This window comes from Aphidius gifuensis, linkage group LG2, assembly GCF_014905175.1.
Source record: "Aphidius gifuensis isolate YNYX2018 linkage group LG2, ASM1490517v1, whole genome shotgun sequence".
In the NCBI taxonomy this organism is placed as follows: Eukaryota; Metazoa; Arthropoda; class Insecta; order Hymenoptera; family Braconidae; genus Aphidius; species Aphidius gifuensis.
In genome coordinates, this window is record NC_057789.1 from 21,405,371 (window position 1) to 21,425,126 (window position 19,756).

Sequence of the window (19,756 nt, forward strand, 5' to 3'; positions counted from 1 at the left end):
AGAGTTGATATAACCTTTAGAAATTTCTCTATCATATTCTATTTCTTTAAAGTGGATTAGCAACCAAATGAGAAAAAGACAGACGTTTATACAAAAATTTTTAATTGTTGAAAAAAACGGCGCCAGCAATAACTCGTAAAAAAAAATCAAGGTAGAGACTTCGTTTTAGGCTCAAAAAATGCGTCTACAAAAACTCTAGAGCCCGCATCATGGACTTTTTCCGCCATAAGCAATAGTTTTCGCACCAAAAAAAAAACCTTAAAATTAAAAAAAAACAAAAAAGACATTATTCTTTTCTTAGAAAAGTATGCATCATAGAGCAAAAATTCTTTGAATAGCACTAGATCTTTTGAAGGAGCTACTTTTGAGCCTAATACAAAGTCCCGAGTGGAAAAATTTTCAGGATGCCCTATTTGACCACAAACCCTGATCAGAAACGGATCAGGATTCCTTATTCAGGGAACCTGACTCATTCCTGACCCGAACCTGGTCAGGACACCTTACGATTTCCTTAAGTCAGGTAACCTTATCCAATCCTGTTCAGGAAAAGAACAGGAAACCTTGACGTATCCTGAATAAGGTTTCCTGAACAGATTCTGACCAGGATATTATCAGGAAAAATTTATCAAATAATTTAATTTTTTTTATTCAGTTTTCCTGTTCAGGAAAGGAACAGGAAACCTGAACGTTACCTGAATAAGGTTTCCTGAACAGATTCTGACCAGGATACTATCAGGAAAAATTTATCAAATAAATTAATTTTTTTTATTCAGTTTTCCTGTTCAGGAAAGGAACAGGAAACCTGAACGTTACCTGAATAAGGTTTCCTGAACAGATTCTGACCAGGATACTATCAGGAAAAATTTATCAAATAAATTAATTTTTTTTATTCAGTTTTCCTGTTCAGGAAAGGAACAGGAAACCTGAACGTATCTTGAATAAGGTTTCCTGAACAAATTCTGACCAGGATATTATCACGAAAAATTTATCAAATAAATTAATTTTTTTTATTCAGTTTTCCTGTTCAGGAAAGGAACAGGAAACCTGAACGTTACCTGAATAAGGTTTCCTGAACAGATTCTGACCAGGATATTATCAGGAAAAGATTATCAAATAATTTAATTTTTTTTATTCAGTTTTCCTGTTCAGGAAAGGAACAGGAAACCTGAACGTATCCTGAATAACGTTTCCTGAACAGATTCTGACCAGAATATTATCAGGAAAAATATTTATTATTATAATAAATATTTATTTATTATTATAATTTTAATTCTAAAACAAAATGACAAGAGACAATTTAACAAATTGTTATATTTTATTTTTACGTTAAATTAGCGTCGCAAATTCCAATTTAAGTTTTTTTTAGCTGATGTAATTTATGAAAGCAAAAAATCACATCAGATCATCGATAGACGGCATGGCCGCGCGTGTTAAGGCCCGTAGTTGTAATCTGAAAGTTCCGAGTTCGCGTCCCGCTAGTGGTTAGGTAATTTAAGTTATGTTAGGTATATACAATCTTATCGTTCAATCTGTTTCATTAATAACATTGCTATAGTAAATTAGTTACAAAACATCAATTAATAAAAAAACAATTTTTTTTTAAAAATTACTTGATCCGTTTCAGATCAGGAATCCTGTTCCATTCCTGATCAGGTATCCTGGTCAGGTTTCCTGATCCGATTCTGATCAGAATCCTAAAAAAAAGCGTTACATTCTGATCCGTTCCTGAACAGGATTCCTGGTTATATTCTAGTCAGGAATCCTGATCCATTCCTGTTCAGGTATCCTGGCTCTAACCCTACAATCTGGCCAGGTTTCCTGATCCGGTTCTGATCAGAACCTTAACTAAATTTCCACTCGGGGTCTCTAAGATGATAATAACTCCAAATATGGCGGTCTGAAAAAAGAAACGAAAAACGGCGCCAACAATAACTCGTTAAAAAATGAAAATATAGACTTCGTTTTAGGCTCAAATAATGCGTCTATAAAAACTCTATCGCCCGCATGATCGACTTTGTCTGCTCCGAACCAAACAAAAAAAACCTTGAAATTTAAAAAAAAAAAAAGACAATTTTTTTTTTTTCTTAAAAAGTATGCATCATAGAACAAACATTTTTTAAAAAGCACTAAATCTTTTGAAGGCGCTTCTTTTAAGCTTAATACGAAGTCTCCATGTTGATAATAACTCATTATGGCGGTCCAAAAAAATGGCAAAATGGCACCATCAATAACTCGTAAAAAAATCAAGCTAGAGACTTCGTTTTAGGCTTAAAAAATGCGTTTTTGCAAACTCTATCGCCCGCAACATGGACTTTTTCTACTCTGAACAATAGTTTTTGTAGCAGAAAATAAAAACCTTGAAATTTGAAAAAAAAAGATATATAAAAGATATATAATAAAAGATATATATACGACCAATGGCTGAAAAAAATATGTGACTGACCTGTTAATTTCTTTAGCTACATTAATTGCTCAGAAATTAACAGGTAAAACACACCGATTCCTTAGCCATTCGCCAGCAGTAATAACTTTCAATTGAGCCTAATACAATGTTTCTATCTTTAATATCCTGAAAGTTATAGCATTTTCAATCAATTTTTTAATAATTTCGAAAAATTAGGCAATAAATAACTCAACGTAGAATTGGATTAAAAACTTTGTAATCGGCTCTCATTTTGCGTCTCAAAAAACTCTATCGCCCGCATTGTGGGTTCTTTCTGCTATCTCCAATATTTATTGAGAAAAAAAAAAAATAAACATAAAAATTCATTTTTGAATAATTTTATTATCAATAAACCATAAAATTATTTAAAAACCATAATTTTATTATATCTGAAAAAGTTAAGATAACCATGGCCCTAGCCGGAGTATTGAAAATTTTTAATTTTCAACGGGTAACGCGGGCAACACGCCCCAACAAACGTTACCAGGTCTTTTTTTTATTTTAAATTTATATATATGCAACATCGAAAAAAGTACTTACCAGCTTCACCAACAACATTTATTGACACTGGTTTTGGCCATGACTTGTCATACTTTGCTCCATTGATAATTAATATATCCACATCAGTGTACGATTGTGGAGGATAGTAACTTTAAATAATATTTTTCCCAACTCGTGAATCTACGATAATCCAATCAAGTAGTACAATATCAACTTTTCTTGTTGCTGGCTTAGATCCTGGTAATATTCACTAAATAATTTGATATTTTTGGGTATCGAATTTTTTTTTTTATTTAAAACATTTTGAGAAGTATTGTTATTGCGATTTTCAATAATTATTATTATTTTTCATCTACTTTTTCACTCTTTCTTTATTATTTATTTATTATTTATTTATTTATGTAAGTGCTTATTGTGTACATCCTTTTACAAGTATTAAACACATTTTAATCTCTTTTTTTTTTTTATATACATGTATATTAGATCAAAAAAATTTTTTTTTTTGTACCCTCCTGAGGTCTAAATTTGTTCTTAATGATGACACAAAAAAAAAAATAAAAAAATTTTTTTTTGGGATTTTTTTTGAGCCTGCTCATCGGGTTTTTGTATTTCCCATTTGATTAACACGCGCGCGTATGGCTGTATATCTTTGACTTTGCATAACTCAGTCAGTTTTGATCTTAGAGAGTTGATATTAGTCTCATTTTTTAGCTCATGAAAATAACTCTAAATTGTCACTGTACATTTTTTTTGTGATCGATAAAACTCGTCGAGGAAAAAAAAATGTCATAATAAAAATTTGACATCTCGAATAAATATTGATTGTTTAGCTATAATTACAGCTATAGTAAAAAATCTAACGGCTAAGTAAATCGTAGACATGTTTTGAAAAAATATCGATACTTCGAAAACTATTCGAGATATCGAAATTTTTATTATGACATTTTTTTTTCCTTGACGAGTTTTATCGATCACTATTATTGAATTTCAACATCAATCGTTATTTTAATAACTGTACGATATATAACCGATAAATAGCCATTTTTTCGATAATTGAGCTTGATTTTTAACCACTTTGCGCATGCGTGGGAATTTTTTTTCGTATTTTTCCTGTAATCGTGAGGAAATTTCCTATAAGAAACAAAAAAAAAAAACCTGTTGTTTGGGCATATGATCTTGTCTGATTTTAGTGATTTTGTCATGGAAAAAAAAATTTTTTATAATGAACCCATCGTTATCCCATGATGAGATTTGGAAAATAAGCTCATCTTGTGCTCTACTACTCACAGTAAAAAAATCAGATTTTTAAAAAATGGCGAAATCGTACTTTACTCTTGTGAAGGAGGTGTTTTTTGATTCTGGCTCGGCGGTTAATAATGGTAAAAGTAAAAAAAAAATCAGAGGTACATCTGAGTCGATGACTAACCCAAAAAAAATATTCGTTTTCAAATCTGTGAGGGTGAGGGAAAAAGCCCTGTGAGTTGACATGGAATGCCCCATATACATCTTTCTTTCACCTATTCCATCATCTACATCAGTTTCACTCACACATTCATACTTTCTTATTCTATCTGGCTTATGTTCCTTTGTATTAGGTCTTCAAACAGCTGAAGATATTTACAGACCTCCTGTTTTGGGTCACCCTGTAGTGTCATTATTATTTTTTCTGTTAATTCTTCATCTTTGCTTGTGCCTAGAAATTCGTCGATTTCGTTATGTAGATTTTCTTTGCATGCCATTTTTAGTGTTTGACAGTCAAAGATGTGTTCTATTGTTCCGAGTTCGAAGCCGCATAATCTGCACTCCCAGTCTTTGTAACCCTTTTTGTATGCTCTTCCTATATTTCCGCATCTCGCTTTGGACCATGTGATTTTGTTTTTTATCGGGATTTTGTTGTTGTCCCAAAAAGGTTTGTACATCTCGGTGAAGTCCGGAAAGATATATTGGTATATTTTGGCGAAACTTGATTTTCTTATTTTTTCTCCTTCGTCTTCTTCTACCATTTCATATAACTTTATGTACCCTCTTTCTAATGTATCTCCTATTATTCTTGCAGCGTTTCGTGCATTTGTTTTCCCCACTTTGTTGGGTTACCGTTCATTATGCTTCTGCACTCCTCTTTTAGACATATGTATGGGAGTCTTGATTCTTTCATTTTTGTTATTTCGATGATATATTTTATTGCTCTTTTTCTTGCTTCTATATTCATGGGCTCTATTCCTGTTTCTCTCCTCCATATGTATTTCGGTGTTTAGCAAGGCTAGGGTATTATACAGCTATAATCTTTTTTTAAGTGAGTTTCTTCCTGCTTTTTTTATTAGTTCCCAGGTGGTATTACTTGCCCTTCTTGCTCTTGCTGCAATCCATTGTGTGTGTCTCTTCAAACTTCTATTTGTTGTAAACCAGCATCCAAGATATTTGAAGTTGTCCACTTGTTGTAATCTCTGCCCGCGGTATATCCATTTCAGATTTCTTTCTGATTTTCTTCCTTTCGCGAATCTCATTATCTTGGTTTTTTCTGTGTTTACTGTTAGTTTATTTTTTTCAGAATATTTTTCTAATCTTTGCAGCATTTTTTGTAATTCTTTGGGTTCCTCTGCTAAGAGTACGATGTCGTCAGCATATTTTAGGGCGTATATTTTTTATTTGTGCCTATTACTGTTCCTCCACACTCTCTTGCTTCCCATTCTTCATCCATGTGATCGATGAAGATGTTAAATAGTGAGGAGCTTAGTGCACTCCCTTGCCTTACGTCAGTGTTTGTTTTAAATTCTTTAGTGAGTTTGTCGATCACTTGGCATTCGGTTTTTGCGTAAATGTTTGTGATAATACCCCTATCTTCTTAAGTTTTTTTATCATGATGTTTCTATTGATTGTGTCGAACGCTGCATACAGTTTACCTCTTTTTGTTTTTAGGGCATTGCCAATGCAGGTGTTCAGTGTGAATATGTGGTCTCTGGTGCTGCGTTCCCATCTAAAACCAGCTTGGTTTTCGTTTATTTTTCCTCTTGCTTCGAGCCATCCGTTTGGTCTTTTCGCCATTATATTGGTTAGGACTTTGTACCTGGCATCTAGTAGTGATACCCCTCTATAGTTTTTTGCTTCGTCAGGGTTCCCACTTTTGTAGATTGGCATAATTACTGCTTTTTTCCAACCCTCAGGCATTTCTCCTGAGTTCCAGATATCATTCATGTTTTTGCATAATAATTCTTTTCGATTTGTAGGTATTGCTTTAATGTATTCTGTCAGCATGCCATCTTCTCCTGCCGCTTTATTATTTTTCATTCTTTTGAGTGCTTCTTATACTTGGTCTTTTGAAATTTTCATGTTCATTAATCTTTCTGCCAGGGGGTCGTTGACTATTACGGAATTATCTTCTTCCTCGTTTTCTTCATCTTCTTCTTCTTGTGTTAATAATTTTTTAAAGTGTTCAGTCCACTGTTCTTCACTTATTTTTTCACTTGCTCTTTCTCTTTTTGATGCACAAAGGCTGTTGATGTTTTTCCACCATTCAATCTGATCTTTGCTTTCGTCTATTTCTTTCCATTTGTTTTCAAACCATTTTTTTCTTTCTTCTCTGCATTTTTCTCTGTACTTTCGTTTTTCTTGTATCAACTTTTTGTGGTTTTCTAGAGTCCTATCTTTTGTGTATGCTTTCAGTTTTCTTCATACTTCTTTTCTTTGTAGATTACACTCTTTATTATACCATCTGGCATGTTGTATATTCTGTGTCATTTTTTTTCTGTTCCGTGTGAATTTGCATTTGGTCGCAACTTTTTTTATAATTTCACAGTGGTCATCCCATTTTATCTCCTCCTTTTCGTTTTCTTTTACTTCCATCATTTGTTCATATGGTTTTTGGTATTCATCCAGGTATTCCCCGTTCCATATGTATTTTTTGCTTTCTCTCTTGTTTATCATTCCGTTAGTTGTCGAGATCTCGTCTAAGTCTTCTCTCTGTGCGTTTAGTGTAGTGTATTCAATGGTCAGTATGATGGGAAGGTGATCCAATTTTATTCTTTCGGCTATTTCTAGGCTTTTTATTTTTATGTTCGGATTGTTCCCGCATGTTAGTGCGTAGTCGAGTACTGATCCACTTTCGTTTAATTTCGTGCCCGTGTATGTCATTTTACCAGCCTCATCATCTTTTATTCTTCCGTTTATTATGCTTATACCTAGACTCTCGCACATTTTCAATAATTTTTTCCCTGTCGTGTTTATGATTTTATCTTGAGATTGTCTTGTTTTAGCGAGAGCGTAGTCTTCTGACTCGTCCTCTATGTATCCTTCCTTTTCGCCGGTTCTTGCATTTAAATCTCCCATAATGAATACGTTTTCACACTCTAGTGTTGCTTCTCCTATCACATTTTTTGATTCTTTGCATACCTTTTTCATGCCTACGTTGTTGTATACAGATATTATACATATTTGATTTTCTTCACTATTGATTTTAATTTTCATTCCGTTTTCCCATTCACTCACCTCGCATTCATTCATTTGTTCTTTTTTCACATTCACAAGATGTCCATCCACTGCTCTGCCTCCGGCTGTGCCGCTTTTTTTGGTTGCTGGCTTAGCCCACCACCTGGACTCTCTGTCTGATTTTTTTAGATTTTTGTCTATATCTTGTTTTGTTGCCCATGTCTCTTGATAAATGCCGATGTCAAAATTTTTTAGGAAACTTTCTGCTTTTTTAATTTTGTGTGCACCCGCTACATTCCAAAGTATGATTTGAATTCCTTTGGGTGCGTGTGCTGTTGCTCCGAAAGGGCTGATCAGACATATCTTCTTTTAGGTAATCCCATCACCACTCGTGATTTTCTATTACATACCCCAGGAATATTTTTTCAACTGGTAGGTTTTCTTCTTTTTCTATTCTTCTTGCTTCTGTTCTGATCCATCTATTGACTGCTTCTTGGTAGTGCGTTAACCCGTGTTAAAAAATTTTAAGACTTCTTTGATTTCTTTGTTCTGGAATCGTCTTTATACGTCCACTTTGCTTCGCTCCAGGACGCTTCTTTCTTCGATGATTCTCTTTCATTTTTAGGACGATCGTCTTTCCTAGTCCTTCTTTCTTAAATAAATGGATTTCTTTAAAGAAAGCGGATCGCTTTTCATTAGAAAGACGATTGTCCTGATGAGTCCTTGAAATTTCTTTGTTTTTTTTTTAAATGAAAAATAAAAAAAAATAAATAAATAATTTATTCCATTGTGAATGAATTTTTTTTTTTTTTTTGTCTTATTCGAACATCGATCGGATTCGAAACCCCTGTGCCCTAAAACGCTATATAATTCTACCTATCACTAAACGTATGCTTTAACCGACTTAACCACGAACGCAACTGACGAAAACCGATTTTTATTCTTCTTGTATCCACTCTTAATAACTTAAATAGGCATTGGCAAATTATTCTAAGGAAATAATGTTGCCGAATGAATTAATTTACAGAGTAGATTTTTTATAAAGCAATTTGACAGAGTAAATTTTTTTTAATAGAAAATAATGGTGTAAAAATGATCTACAATGCGGATTTATTTATTTGGCAACTATATTTCCTTATAAACATTTGCCATAATTAGTTATTTAGCTATTAGCAAATTTTTTCTAAAAAAAGGAAGTTGCCAAATGAATAAATTCGTTGTGTGAATTATTTTACCACTTTAATTTCTATTAAAAAAAAAAATTACTTTGTCAAATCGCTTTAAAAAAAATCTACACTGCGAATTTATTTATTCGGCAACTTCCTTTCCTCAGAAAAATTTGTCAATAGCTAAATAACTAATTATGGCAAATGTTTTTAAGAAAATATAGTTGCTGAATAAATAAATTCGCAGTGTAAATTATTTTTACAGCATTAAATTATATTGAAAAAAAATTCTCTTGTCAAATCGCTGTAAATATAATCTACTCTTCGAATTTATTCCTTTAGCAACTATATTTCCTTGAAAATATTTGCCATAATTAATTATTTAGCTATTGACAAATTTTTCTAAGGAAAGGATTTTGACAAATAAATTAATTCGCAAATTCGATTATTTTCACAGCCATTTGACAAGGAACTTTTTTTTTTTTTAATATAAATTAATGCTGTGAAAATAATCCTCACTGCGAATTTATTTATTCGGCAATTTCCTTTTTTTAGAAAAATTTGCCAATAGCTAAATAATTAATTATGGCAAATGATTTTAAGTAAATATAGTTGCTAAGTAAATAAATTCGCAGTGTAGATTATTTTTACAACCATTTGACAAAGTTATTTTTTTATTAATACAAATAAATGCTGTAAAACCAATTCACACTGCGAAGTTATTCATTTGTCAACTTTCTTTCTTTAGAAAAATTTGCCAATAGCTATATAATTAATTATGGCAAATTTTTCTAAGGAAATATAGTTGCTAAATAAATAAATTCGCAGAGTATTGTATTTTTACAGCGATTTGACAAAAGAATTGTTTTTTAATATGAATTAATGTTGTGAACATAATCCTCACTGCGAATTTATTCATTCTGCAACTTCTTTTTCTTAGAAAAATTTGCCAATAGCTAAATAATTAATTATGGCAAATGATTTTAAGGAAATATAGTTGCTAATTAAATAAATTTGCAGAGTAGATTATTTTTACAGCGATTTGACAAGAGAATTATTATTAAACATAATTTAATGCTGTAAAAATAATTTACACTGCGAATTTATTTACAAGAGATTTTTTTTTAAATATACGACCTTATTGACGCGCTTTTCGTTATTGTTGCCCATTCAATTTCTTCAGCAATGGCTGCTTTCATGCTAGCTGCTGATGCTTTATGAATAAGATCATTGATTCGCTTTATACGAATACTTTCATAAGTTTTATGGGACATAGGTCATACACCTATGCCTGATAAAAATTTTTGCAGTGTATTATAACCGATCCCTGATGTTACAGTTGCTAAAACAGCACTTTCATCGAGTGGAATTTTTGTATCATCAAGCGAGTCAGTCCAAGCATTATCTGTATATCCGCAATGGTTGCACTGTATATAAAGTCTTGATCGTAAGCCTTTGTCATGATATTTATATACTCGCATATCTTTAAGTGCGCATGGGCACTCATTATCATGATTATCAAATTTTTGGTGCAACTCAGTCATAAAATAGTTGATGTGAATTAGTTTTCTATCTTCTATCAATACATTCTTGCATTCTTTTACAGTATTCACATCATTATCGAATTTATCAACAGTACAAAAATTAATATCGTCTGATACCGACTTTTCTGATAAATTAAAGCTTTCTTTTACTTTTCTCGTGTTATCGTAATCGTCAAAATCATACGGTAATGGTGAAACTAATGAATCAAAACTACTTTCGTTATCAAAAACATCACGAGATGTATTCAAGTCACTACATGTATCATTTGATAATACGTTTACACAGTCATCAATGGTCTTTGTACATTGATTAGAATGATTACTGTTTGATATTTTATTCGAGTTATTATTGGAAGATGAATCAAAAATTACTGATTGCTCCAAATTTGAAGATTTATGTATACATATTTCGACGTTATTATTTTCGACTATATCACTCGGTTTCATGTGTATAATGTCGCTTTCAATGCTTAACATCGATTTTATATTGACGGTATTATTACTTTCATCTTTTAGTGATGCTTCATAAAAATTTGAATTTTGTTTTTCATCACATCTGCAAACGTTTATACAAAAACATTTGATTCCCATTGAAATATTGATATTATTCTCAATGCTCGACATTGATTTAATATTGACACTTTCATGTTTTAGAGATGCTTTGTAACTATTTAAATTATGTTTTTCGTCGCATGTACAAAGGTTTATACAATAACACTGATTTTCTATTGAATAATCAATAGTTGGAGTATTCAATGATATTGTAATTTCACCATTATTACTTTCATTTTCAAAAGCAACATTTTTCGCTTCATCAACATTTTGCAATGCTGATGATTCATCACGTATTTTAAATAAAATATTACTATTACTTACTTTACCATTACTTGCTGCTGATTCTTCTGACGAATTCCTCTGGAAACTCGATGTTCCCTGAACCTGCCTAACGCGATTTTGATTTATTCGCCTAAAGTAAATGTAAAAAAGTCGCGCTCGTTACAATCGTTAAAAAAAAACTGTTTTATTTTTTTTGACTATGATGGGGTTGAGCCTTCTTTCACCAGGCCTTAAACACCAAGAACGAGGTAAATATTATATATATATATATTTGTTGAATGGCTACTTTGGTGACATCTTTTTTTTTTTTCTGAAATCAATGAAGGACATCACAATGAATAGTGTCTTTTCGAAAAAAATTAAATATACTCATTTTTTCTAGAGATACGGGCAATAAAGCATAATGTGTCTACTTTGGTGACACTAGTCAGTAAGTGGTGTGGCTACTTTGGTAACATTTTCTATGTCACCAATCAAGCCAATTCTCCTATTACATATACATACTGATGTCACGAAAGAAGCCACATGTTATATAATAATGAGTTTATACGAATAAATATATTAATTGTCTAGATTCGTGACTTTTTTTATACAAAACATCACAGTCCACGAAATTATGTTCAGATTTATATAATTGAAGTTTAGGTGAATGAATTTTACTAGTATTGATTTGAAAAACGTTAAAACTAGTGTTTGACGAAAAATACGTATTATCTTCAAATTTTGTCTTGTATTTGTCGTATGTTTTCCGTAGTAACGTACGAGTTTCCGAACATCTATTTTCTATGGTTTTTTACTTTTTTTCTCAATTATTGCATGGGTCAGGGTCAGATAATGTTAAAACCAGTGTCTCGGAACGAATCTAAGCATTTTTGAAGCTTATTCATGTGATTTCAGTTTTTCTACTGTCACCAATCTATCCACTTAACAGAAATTTTTAGTTTCGTCTCGTCAAACTGAAAAATAGAAACTTTCTCATAACTAACTGTCCGAGAGACTTGAAGATTCCAGACAGGTTACATTCGAATCGAGCGTATGGAATATGACAGAGAATATCTAATTCGAGCCAATAACTGTGGTGTAGTCTTCGTTTTTGTCGTAAGTTTTTTATAGTAACGTTCTGAAACGTTATTTTTCCATAGTTTCTGATTTTTTTTCTCAATTATTGCGCGAGTCACGGTCAAGAAATGTTAAGACCAGTGACTTAGAAAGAATCTAAGCAGCTTTTAAGCTGATTGACGTGGTTCCTATTTTTTCAATGTCACCAATCTAGCCACTTGACAGGATTTTTAAGTTTCGTCGAATCAATCTGTAAAACAGAAGCTTCCTAATAACTAACGGTCTCAAAAACTTAATGCTTCCAAGTAAGTTATATACGGATCTGTCGTATAAAATATGATAGAAAACATCTAGTTCTAGTCAACGAACGTCGTGTAATTTTTGTTTTCGTCGTATGTTTTCCATAGTAACGTACGGATTTCCGAAACGTTAATTTCCCATAGTTTCACGTTTATTTTCTCAATTATTGCTCGGGTAAGGGTCAAGAAATGTTAAAATCAGTGAATTAGAAAGAATCTCAGCAGTTTTTCAGCTGATTGACGCGATTCCTGTTTTTTCACTGTCACAAATCCAGTCACTTGACAGGATTTTAAAGTTTCGTCCAGTCGAACTAAGAAACAGAAACCACCTGATTACTAACTGTCCACGTAACGTCAAGCTTTTAGACAAGTTGTATTCGGATCAGGCGTATAGAATCAGACATAAAATATCTAATTCTAGTCAATGAACGTCTTGTATTCTTGGTTTTGTCGTATGTTTTCCATAGTAACGTACGAATTTCCGAAACGTTAATTTTCCATAGTATCGCGTTTTTTTTTCTCAATTATTGGTCAGGTCAGGGTCAAAAAATGTTGAGACCAGTGACTTAGGAAGAATCTCAGCAGTTTTTGAGCTGATTGACGCGATTCCTGTTTTTTCACTGTCACCAATCCAGCCACTTGACAGGATTTTTAAGTTTCGTCTGGTCGAACTAAAAAACAGAATCCACCTGATTACTAACTGTCCAAGAAACGTAAAGCTTTTAGACAAGTTGTATTCGGATCAGGCGTATGGGATCAGACATAAAATATCTAATTCTAGCCATTGAACGTCTCGTATTCTTTGTTTTCGTCGTATGTTTTCCATAGTAACGTACGAATTTCCGAAACGTTAATTTTCCATAGTTTCTGGTTTTTTTTCTCAATTATTGCTCAGGTCGGGGTCAAGAAATGTTAAGACCAGTGACTTGGAAAGAATCTCAGCAGTTTTTCAGCTGATTGACGCGATTCTTGTTTTTTCACTGTCACCGATCCAGCCACTTGACTGGATTTTTAAGTTTCGTCCAGTCGAACTAACAAACAGAATCCACCTGATTACTAACTGTCCAAGAAACGTAAAGCTTCTAGACAAGTTATATTCGGATCAGGCGTATGGAATATGACAGAAAATGTCTAGTTCTAGTCAATGAACGTCGCTTATTCTATGTTATTGTCGTATGTTGTCCATAGTAACGTACGAATTTCCGAAACGTTGATTTTCCATAGTTTCTGGTTTTTTTTCTCAATTATTGCTCAGGTCGGGGTCAAGAAAAGTAAAGACCAGTGACTTGCAAAGAATCTCAGCAGTTTTTCAGCTGATCCACGCGATTCCTGTTTTTTCACTGTCACCAATCCAGCCACTTGACTGGATTTTTAAGTTTCGTCCAGTCGAACTAAAAAACAGAAACCACCTGATTACTAACTGTCCAAGAAACGTAGAGCTTCTAGACAAGTTGTATTCGGATCAGGCGTATGGAATATGACAGAAAATGTCTAGTTCTAGTCAATGAACGTCGCTTATTCTTTGTTATTGTCGTATGTTGTCCATAGTAACGTACGAATTTCCGAAACGTTAATTTTCCATAGTTCCTGGTTTTTTTTCTATATTATTGCTCAGGTCGGGGTCAAGAAAAGTAAAGACCAGTGACTTGGAAAGAATCTCAGCAGTTTTTCAGCTGATCCACGCGATTCCTGTTTTTTCACTGTCACCAATCCAGCCACTTGACTGGATTTTTAAGTTTCGTCCAGTCGAACTAAAAAACAGAAACCACCTGATTACTAACTGTCCAAGAAACGTCGAGCTTCTAGACAAGTTGTATTCGGATCAGACGTATGGAATATGACAGAAAATGTCTAGTTCTAGTCAATGAACGTTGCTTATTCTTTGTTATTGTCGTATGTTGTCCATACTAACGTACGAATTTCCGAAACGTTAATTTTCCACAGTTTCTGAATTTTTTCTCAATTATTGCTCAGGGCGGGATCAAGAAATGTTAAGACCAGTGACTTGGAAAGAATCTCAGCAGTTTTTCAGCTGATTGACGCGATTCCTGTTTTTTCACTGTCACTAATCCAGCCACTTGACTGGATTTTTAAGTTTCGTCCAGTCGAACTAAAAAACAGAAACCACCTGAATACTAACTGTCCACGTAACGTAAAGCTTCTAGACAAGTTGTATTCGGATCAGCCGTATGGAATATGACATAAAATATCTAATTCTAGTCAATGATCGTCTTGTATTCTTTGTTTTCGTCGTATGTTTTCCATAGTAACGTCCGAATTTCCGAAACGTTATTTTTCCATAGTTTCTGATTTTTTTTCACAATTATTGCGCAGGTCAGGGTCAAGAAATGTTGAGACCTGTGACTTAGAATGAATCTAAGCTGTTTTTAAGCTGATTGACGTGATTCTTGTTTTTTCACTGTCACCAATCTAGCCACTTGACATGATTTTTAAGTTTCGTCCAGTCAAACTGTGAAACAGAAACTCCCTAATAACTAACTGTCTATAAAAAAATTAAAGCTCCCAGAAAAGTTATATTAGGATCGGGGTATGGAATATGACAGATAATGTCTAGTTCCAGTCAATGAACGTCGCTTATTCTTTGTTATTGTCGTATGTTGTCCATAGTAACGTACGAATTTCCGAAACGTCAATTTTCCATAGTTTCTGAATTCTTTTCTCAATTATTGGTCAGGTCAGGGTCAAGAAATGTTAAGACCAGCGACTTAGGAAGAATCTCAGCAGTTTTTAAGCTGATTGACGCGATTCCTATTTTTTCACTGTCACCAATCCAGCTACTTGACAGGATTTTTAAGTTTCGTCCAGTCGAACTAAAAAACAGAAACCACCTGATTACTAACTGTCCACGTAACGTCAAGCTTTTAGACAAGTTGTATTCGGATCAGCCGTATGGAAAATGACATAAAATATCTAATTCTTGTCAATGATCGTCTTGTATTCTTTGTTTTCGTCGTATGTCTTCCATAGTAACGTACGAATTTCTGAAACGTTATTTTTCCATAGTTTCTGATTCTTTTTCTCAATTATTGCGCAGGTCAGGGTCAAGAAATGTTGAGACCTGTGACTTAGAAAAAATCTAAGCAGTTTTCAAGCTGATTGACGTGATTCTTATTTTTTCACTGTCACCAATCTAGCCACTTAACAGGATTTTTAAGTTTCGTCTAGTCAAACTGTGAAACAGAAACTCTTTAATAACTAACGGTCTAAGAAACTCAATGCTTCCAGGCAAATTATATTCGGATCTGTCGTATGATATATGAAAGAAAACATCCCGTTCTAGTCAACGAAAGTCGTTCATTCTCAGTTTTTGTTGTAAGTTTTTCATAGTAACGTACGAATATCCGAAACTTTAGTTTTTCATAGTTTTTGACTTTTTTTTCAATTATTGCTCGGGTTAGTATCAAAAAATCTTAAAACCAGTGTCCAAGAACAAATCTTCGCAGTTTCAAAGCCGATTCACTCGATTTCTGTTTTTTTACTGTCACCAATCTATACAACTCATGGGATTTTCGAATTTCGGTTAGACAATTACATAAATATTTTTAATATTTATATTATTTATGATTAATTGTTAATCAAAGTCAACCTTCACCTTGGCATATTTGTCTTAATCATAATATTATTTACCATACTTTACCCATCAAGAGAATAAATTTTTCTGTGTCAGTGTTTTTTTAACTTGTCCTCGAGTTGTCTGTTACTTTTATTTCTTTCATAATTTAACAACTCATCAAATGATCCTTCAACTGGACCATAAATATCTTGATATCGTAATACCATTTAAAAATTTTATTATCAAATTTAAAGGCCATGGATATTAGTCAACAAGCTCAACCTGCTCCACCAGTTGAACAAGCTCAACCTGCTCCACCAGTTAAACAAGCTCAACCTGCTTCACCAGTTGAACAACCTCAAACTGCTGCACCACTTCCAGAATCTCAACCACCACCACCACCACCTGCCCATATTCTCGAACCAACTCCATCAGCATTACAACCTCACACAACTTCATCAGTTCCCCCACCTGTCGATTATCCACAATTTTTTCCACCTGGAGTCAAATATCCACCCTAATAATTATCTGCAACCAGTCCCACCGCCTGTCCCTTATCATCAACCATATCTATCAAACGTCAATTATTCTGTACTCCATCCACCACCTGCCCATTATCATCAACTCATCCCATCAGCTACGAACGTTTACCAACATCATCCCATATCTCATGCACCATATCCCCCTGGTCAATCATACAAACAACAACAACAACAATAACAACAACAACAACAACAACAACAACAACAACAACAACAACAACAACATTCATCAAATTATTCTCAATGGAAAATGTTTCTGGATAACAAGGTGGCAAATGGACAAGCCCAAAATCTCACACAAGCAAGAAAATATTGGAGTTACCGCTGATCAATATCAATAAAATTTAATTGTATGTAAAAATCTTGTCTAGCAATTATACTTGTTTTTATTTTTCTACGGTTTATTTACTATTTACTAATTAACTACAGTTTATTTAATTATAGGTATTAACAGATAGCTATTATTAGCAATAATTATTTGTTAGGTTAAATGTAACAGTTTTCATTGCCTTGTGGTTATTATTATAGATAAAAAAAAAAAAAAAAAACCCTCAATTTATAAACACACAAAGATTTATTTATAATCTTTGTATCTCTTTATTTATAAATATGATGACGCCACAAATGAAAAGTGTTGACTGCTTGACGGACTCCAGTTTTTAGATTAACCAGATCTATCAGAGAGTAATTGCATTGAAATAATATTACAATTAATTGAGACATGTTTACTTGATGTTATATGTACTGCTGATGGAAAAGAATATATAACACCACACCACCTTGAAAAAGAAATTATGATGAATTATATGTTTGTGGTGGACGTATTAATTTAGTTGAATTATCAAAAATATTAAATGTTGATTTATCACATGTTAAATCAATTGTATCAAATATTGAAAAACATAATAAAAATATTAATATTATACTTGGACAAGTAATTAATAATAATTATAAAACAAAAAAATATCTTTTGAAGTTAATGATAAATTCAATCAAATTGGTCATATTGATGTATCTGAATTGACATTACAATATGATTTACCAAATGAATCTATACAAAATCTTGTTGAAAAAAAACTCAGTTATACAGTACATGGAAAACAAGACAAACAAGATTCAAGAATGTTTTATACTGAAAATTTTATTGCTAAAAATCGTGCTAAAATTAGAGGTGCATTAACAGCAATAATATAACCTACACCATCAACAGTAATATTAGGGCAATGCAATGTACCAGAAAGAATATTTTTTTTGTGAGTTTTTTTTTTATATGATTGAAAAAGTAATGATAATTAGGTAAAATAATTAATTTATCTATAACAGCAATACTTGATAATTTACATGGTGCAGTTGAAGTACCAGGTGTAACTGGTAAACATGGAAATAATGGTATTTATGTACTAACAATATATCAAAAAGTCAATCAGAATGGATTGATAATTTTTATAAACAAAATGGTTATCTTGGTAAGTTGATATAAACAAAAAAACAATTAACTGATTAATAATTATTGTATTTTTAATTTAAATTTTAGAATATGATACATCAACTCGACTTGGTATATCTGATTCAAAAAATTATATAAAACGTTATTTTCCTCAAGATGAATTGGCATTACTTGATACAGTTGCTATTGGACAATCAATAATCAATCAAATTGGTGCAAATATTGAAGATGTTATTGAAACAAATCCATTAATTGATATATATCGACTTTTACCATCAGTATTTGCACCATTTATTGTTTCTGATGAATATTTAAAAATATAAAAGAAAACACTTTGTTCCGGGTCGAACCATATGTCTGTCGGTCCCGGACTGACCGGATTTTTATTCTTTTTATTTTTTAAACAAAATACAATAAGTTGATAAGTTTTAAACATTACTCTGTTTTTTTATGGCTAGATCACGAGATCATACAATTTCAAATAACATATGACTAACAATTTTGGTTTATATTTTTTCTAAAATATTTTAAACAACGATTTAATTTATGTACTTTTAATAGCTTTTTACAAACTCGAATATTCCCACACATGGTCAACTCATGCATAGATTTTTGATCAAAAATCACGTAACAAATAAAACCATAAACTCAAGTTTCTCTTTGGTACTATTAGAACATATTTTTTAAAACATTATTTGTCAAAAATTAGAGAAAATCTCACATCTGTCAAACAACTGCACTAACGTATTTTCGATACACAGAATGATCGTAAAATCGACAATAAAAAAGTAAATTTATAACTTTTTAAAATAAACTAAATTCATGAAAACGTCTTGGACTTTCCGGTCGTAAAATCTATATTTTTTGTTTACACATGGTATTTTTTATGTCACCCTTTGGACCACACAAGGCCCAATTTTATGTCTAAAAATCCCACCACCTACACCTAGTTTTTTACCGTCTCTTGAACTAATTTTTGACCAATTGAAACTAATTTTTTAACTAAGTATACACCCATTTTTTGGACTTAACAATTTTCAACAAACTGAGAAATCAGTTGCTCTTCAACACTCGTTTACGTAACATCTCTAATTCATATTGATTTGCGTACAACGGAATTTCTTTATACTTACAATATAAAATAGTAGTGTCTGTCCATGACAACACTTTTTAGAGTCAACTCAATAAACAATATATAATAGAGTTAATTATAATTTTAGTGAAATAATAAAGTGAATATTAATAGAATTTAAGCCACAGTGTTTGGATTTATTTAAAGTATTATTCCTATTATTTCAAGTTACAACCTATCCTCCACATCCTTTTGATAGCCCTGTATCAAACATAAGGCCTTACAACCCTTGTGAAATTATCGTGGTATATTTGGATACGTGGTGCGATACACACTTGGATCAATAGCTGAAATAAAAGATAAAGAATTTGTTGATACCCTGGCGGAATGGTACGGCGCGGTAAATTTTGACATTACGTTGAACGTACAATGGACAGAAAATCGTTGTACAAGCATTGTACGGTGTTGTATAAAAAAAGAAAATTGCTCACCGTACAATTATTGTACAGTGAGATTGAGTATGAGCTTGTTGCCTGTACGATGAGCGTACGTTGGAGGCTGAAAAAATGTAAGATATGAGAGGCAACGTAAAGCCCAACGTACGGTGGACGTTCGTGGTTGAACTGTAACACCGCATTGTACAATGGCTTTACCGTGGGCATTGCATTAACCGTACGGTCAATGTACAGTGGCTAATGATTATTCACTCTTGTCGCGTGGTATCAACAACGTACGGTGGCATATACAGTGCCTCCGAGGTTCTCAATCGACCGTTTGGCTGTAATTTAAATTATGATATAATGAAATATTCAATTTCTAATATTTTATCTATCTACATCTTTTCCTTAGA

At 32.5% G+C, this 19,756-nt stretch overlaps 1 protein-coding gene and 1 pseudogene across 1 annotated transcript; one reads left to right on the top strand and one right to left on the bottom strand.

Annotated features, from left to right (window-relative positions):
• Positions 1 to 9,809: 9,809 nt before the first annotated feature.
• On the bottom strand, positions 9,810 to 16,072 carry LOC122850519 (ras guanine nucleotide exchange factor Q-like). The gene is made up of 2 exons (XM_044149652.1): positions 15,972 to 16,072; positions 9,810 to 11,043 (listed from the first exon to the last, which is right to left on the bottom strand). Exons 1-2 carry the CDS (start codon positions 16,070 to 16,072, stop codon positions 9,810 to 9,812), a joined length of 1,335 nt encoding a protein of 444 aa, XP_044005587.1.
• Positions 16,073 to 16,999: 927 nt separating this feature from the next.
• On the top strand, positions 17,000 to 18,157 carry LOC122850520 (annotated as a pseudogene).
• The last annotated feature ends 1,599 nt before the right edge of the window (positions 18,158 to 19,756 follow it).

Excerpts from the sequence above, each read along its gene's own strand:
- LOC122850519 (XM_044149652.1), bottom strand. The coding sequence starts at position 16,072 with ATGGTATTACGATATCAAGATATTTATGGTCCAGTTGAAGGATCATTT. Across the intron at positions 11,044-15,971 it reads AACAGACAACTCGAGGACAA|GCGAATAAATCAAAATCGCG; the intron begins GTTAAAAAAACA and ends CATTTACTTTAG.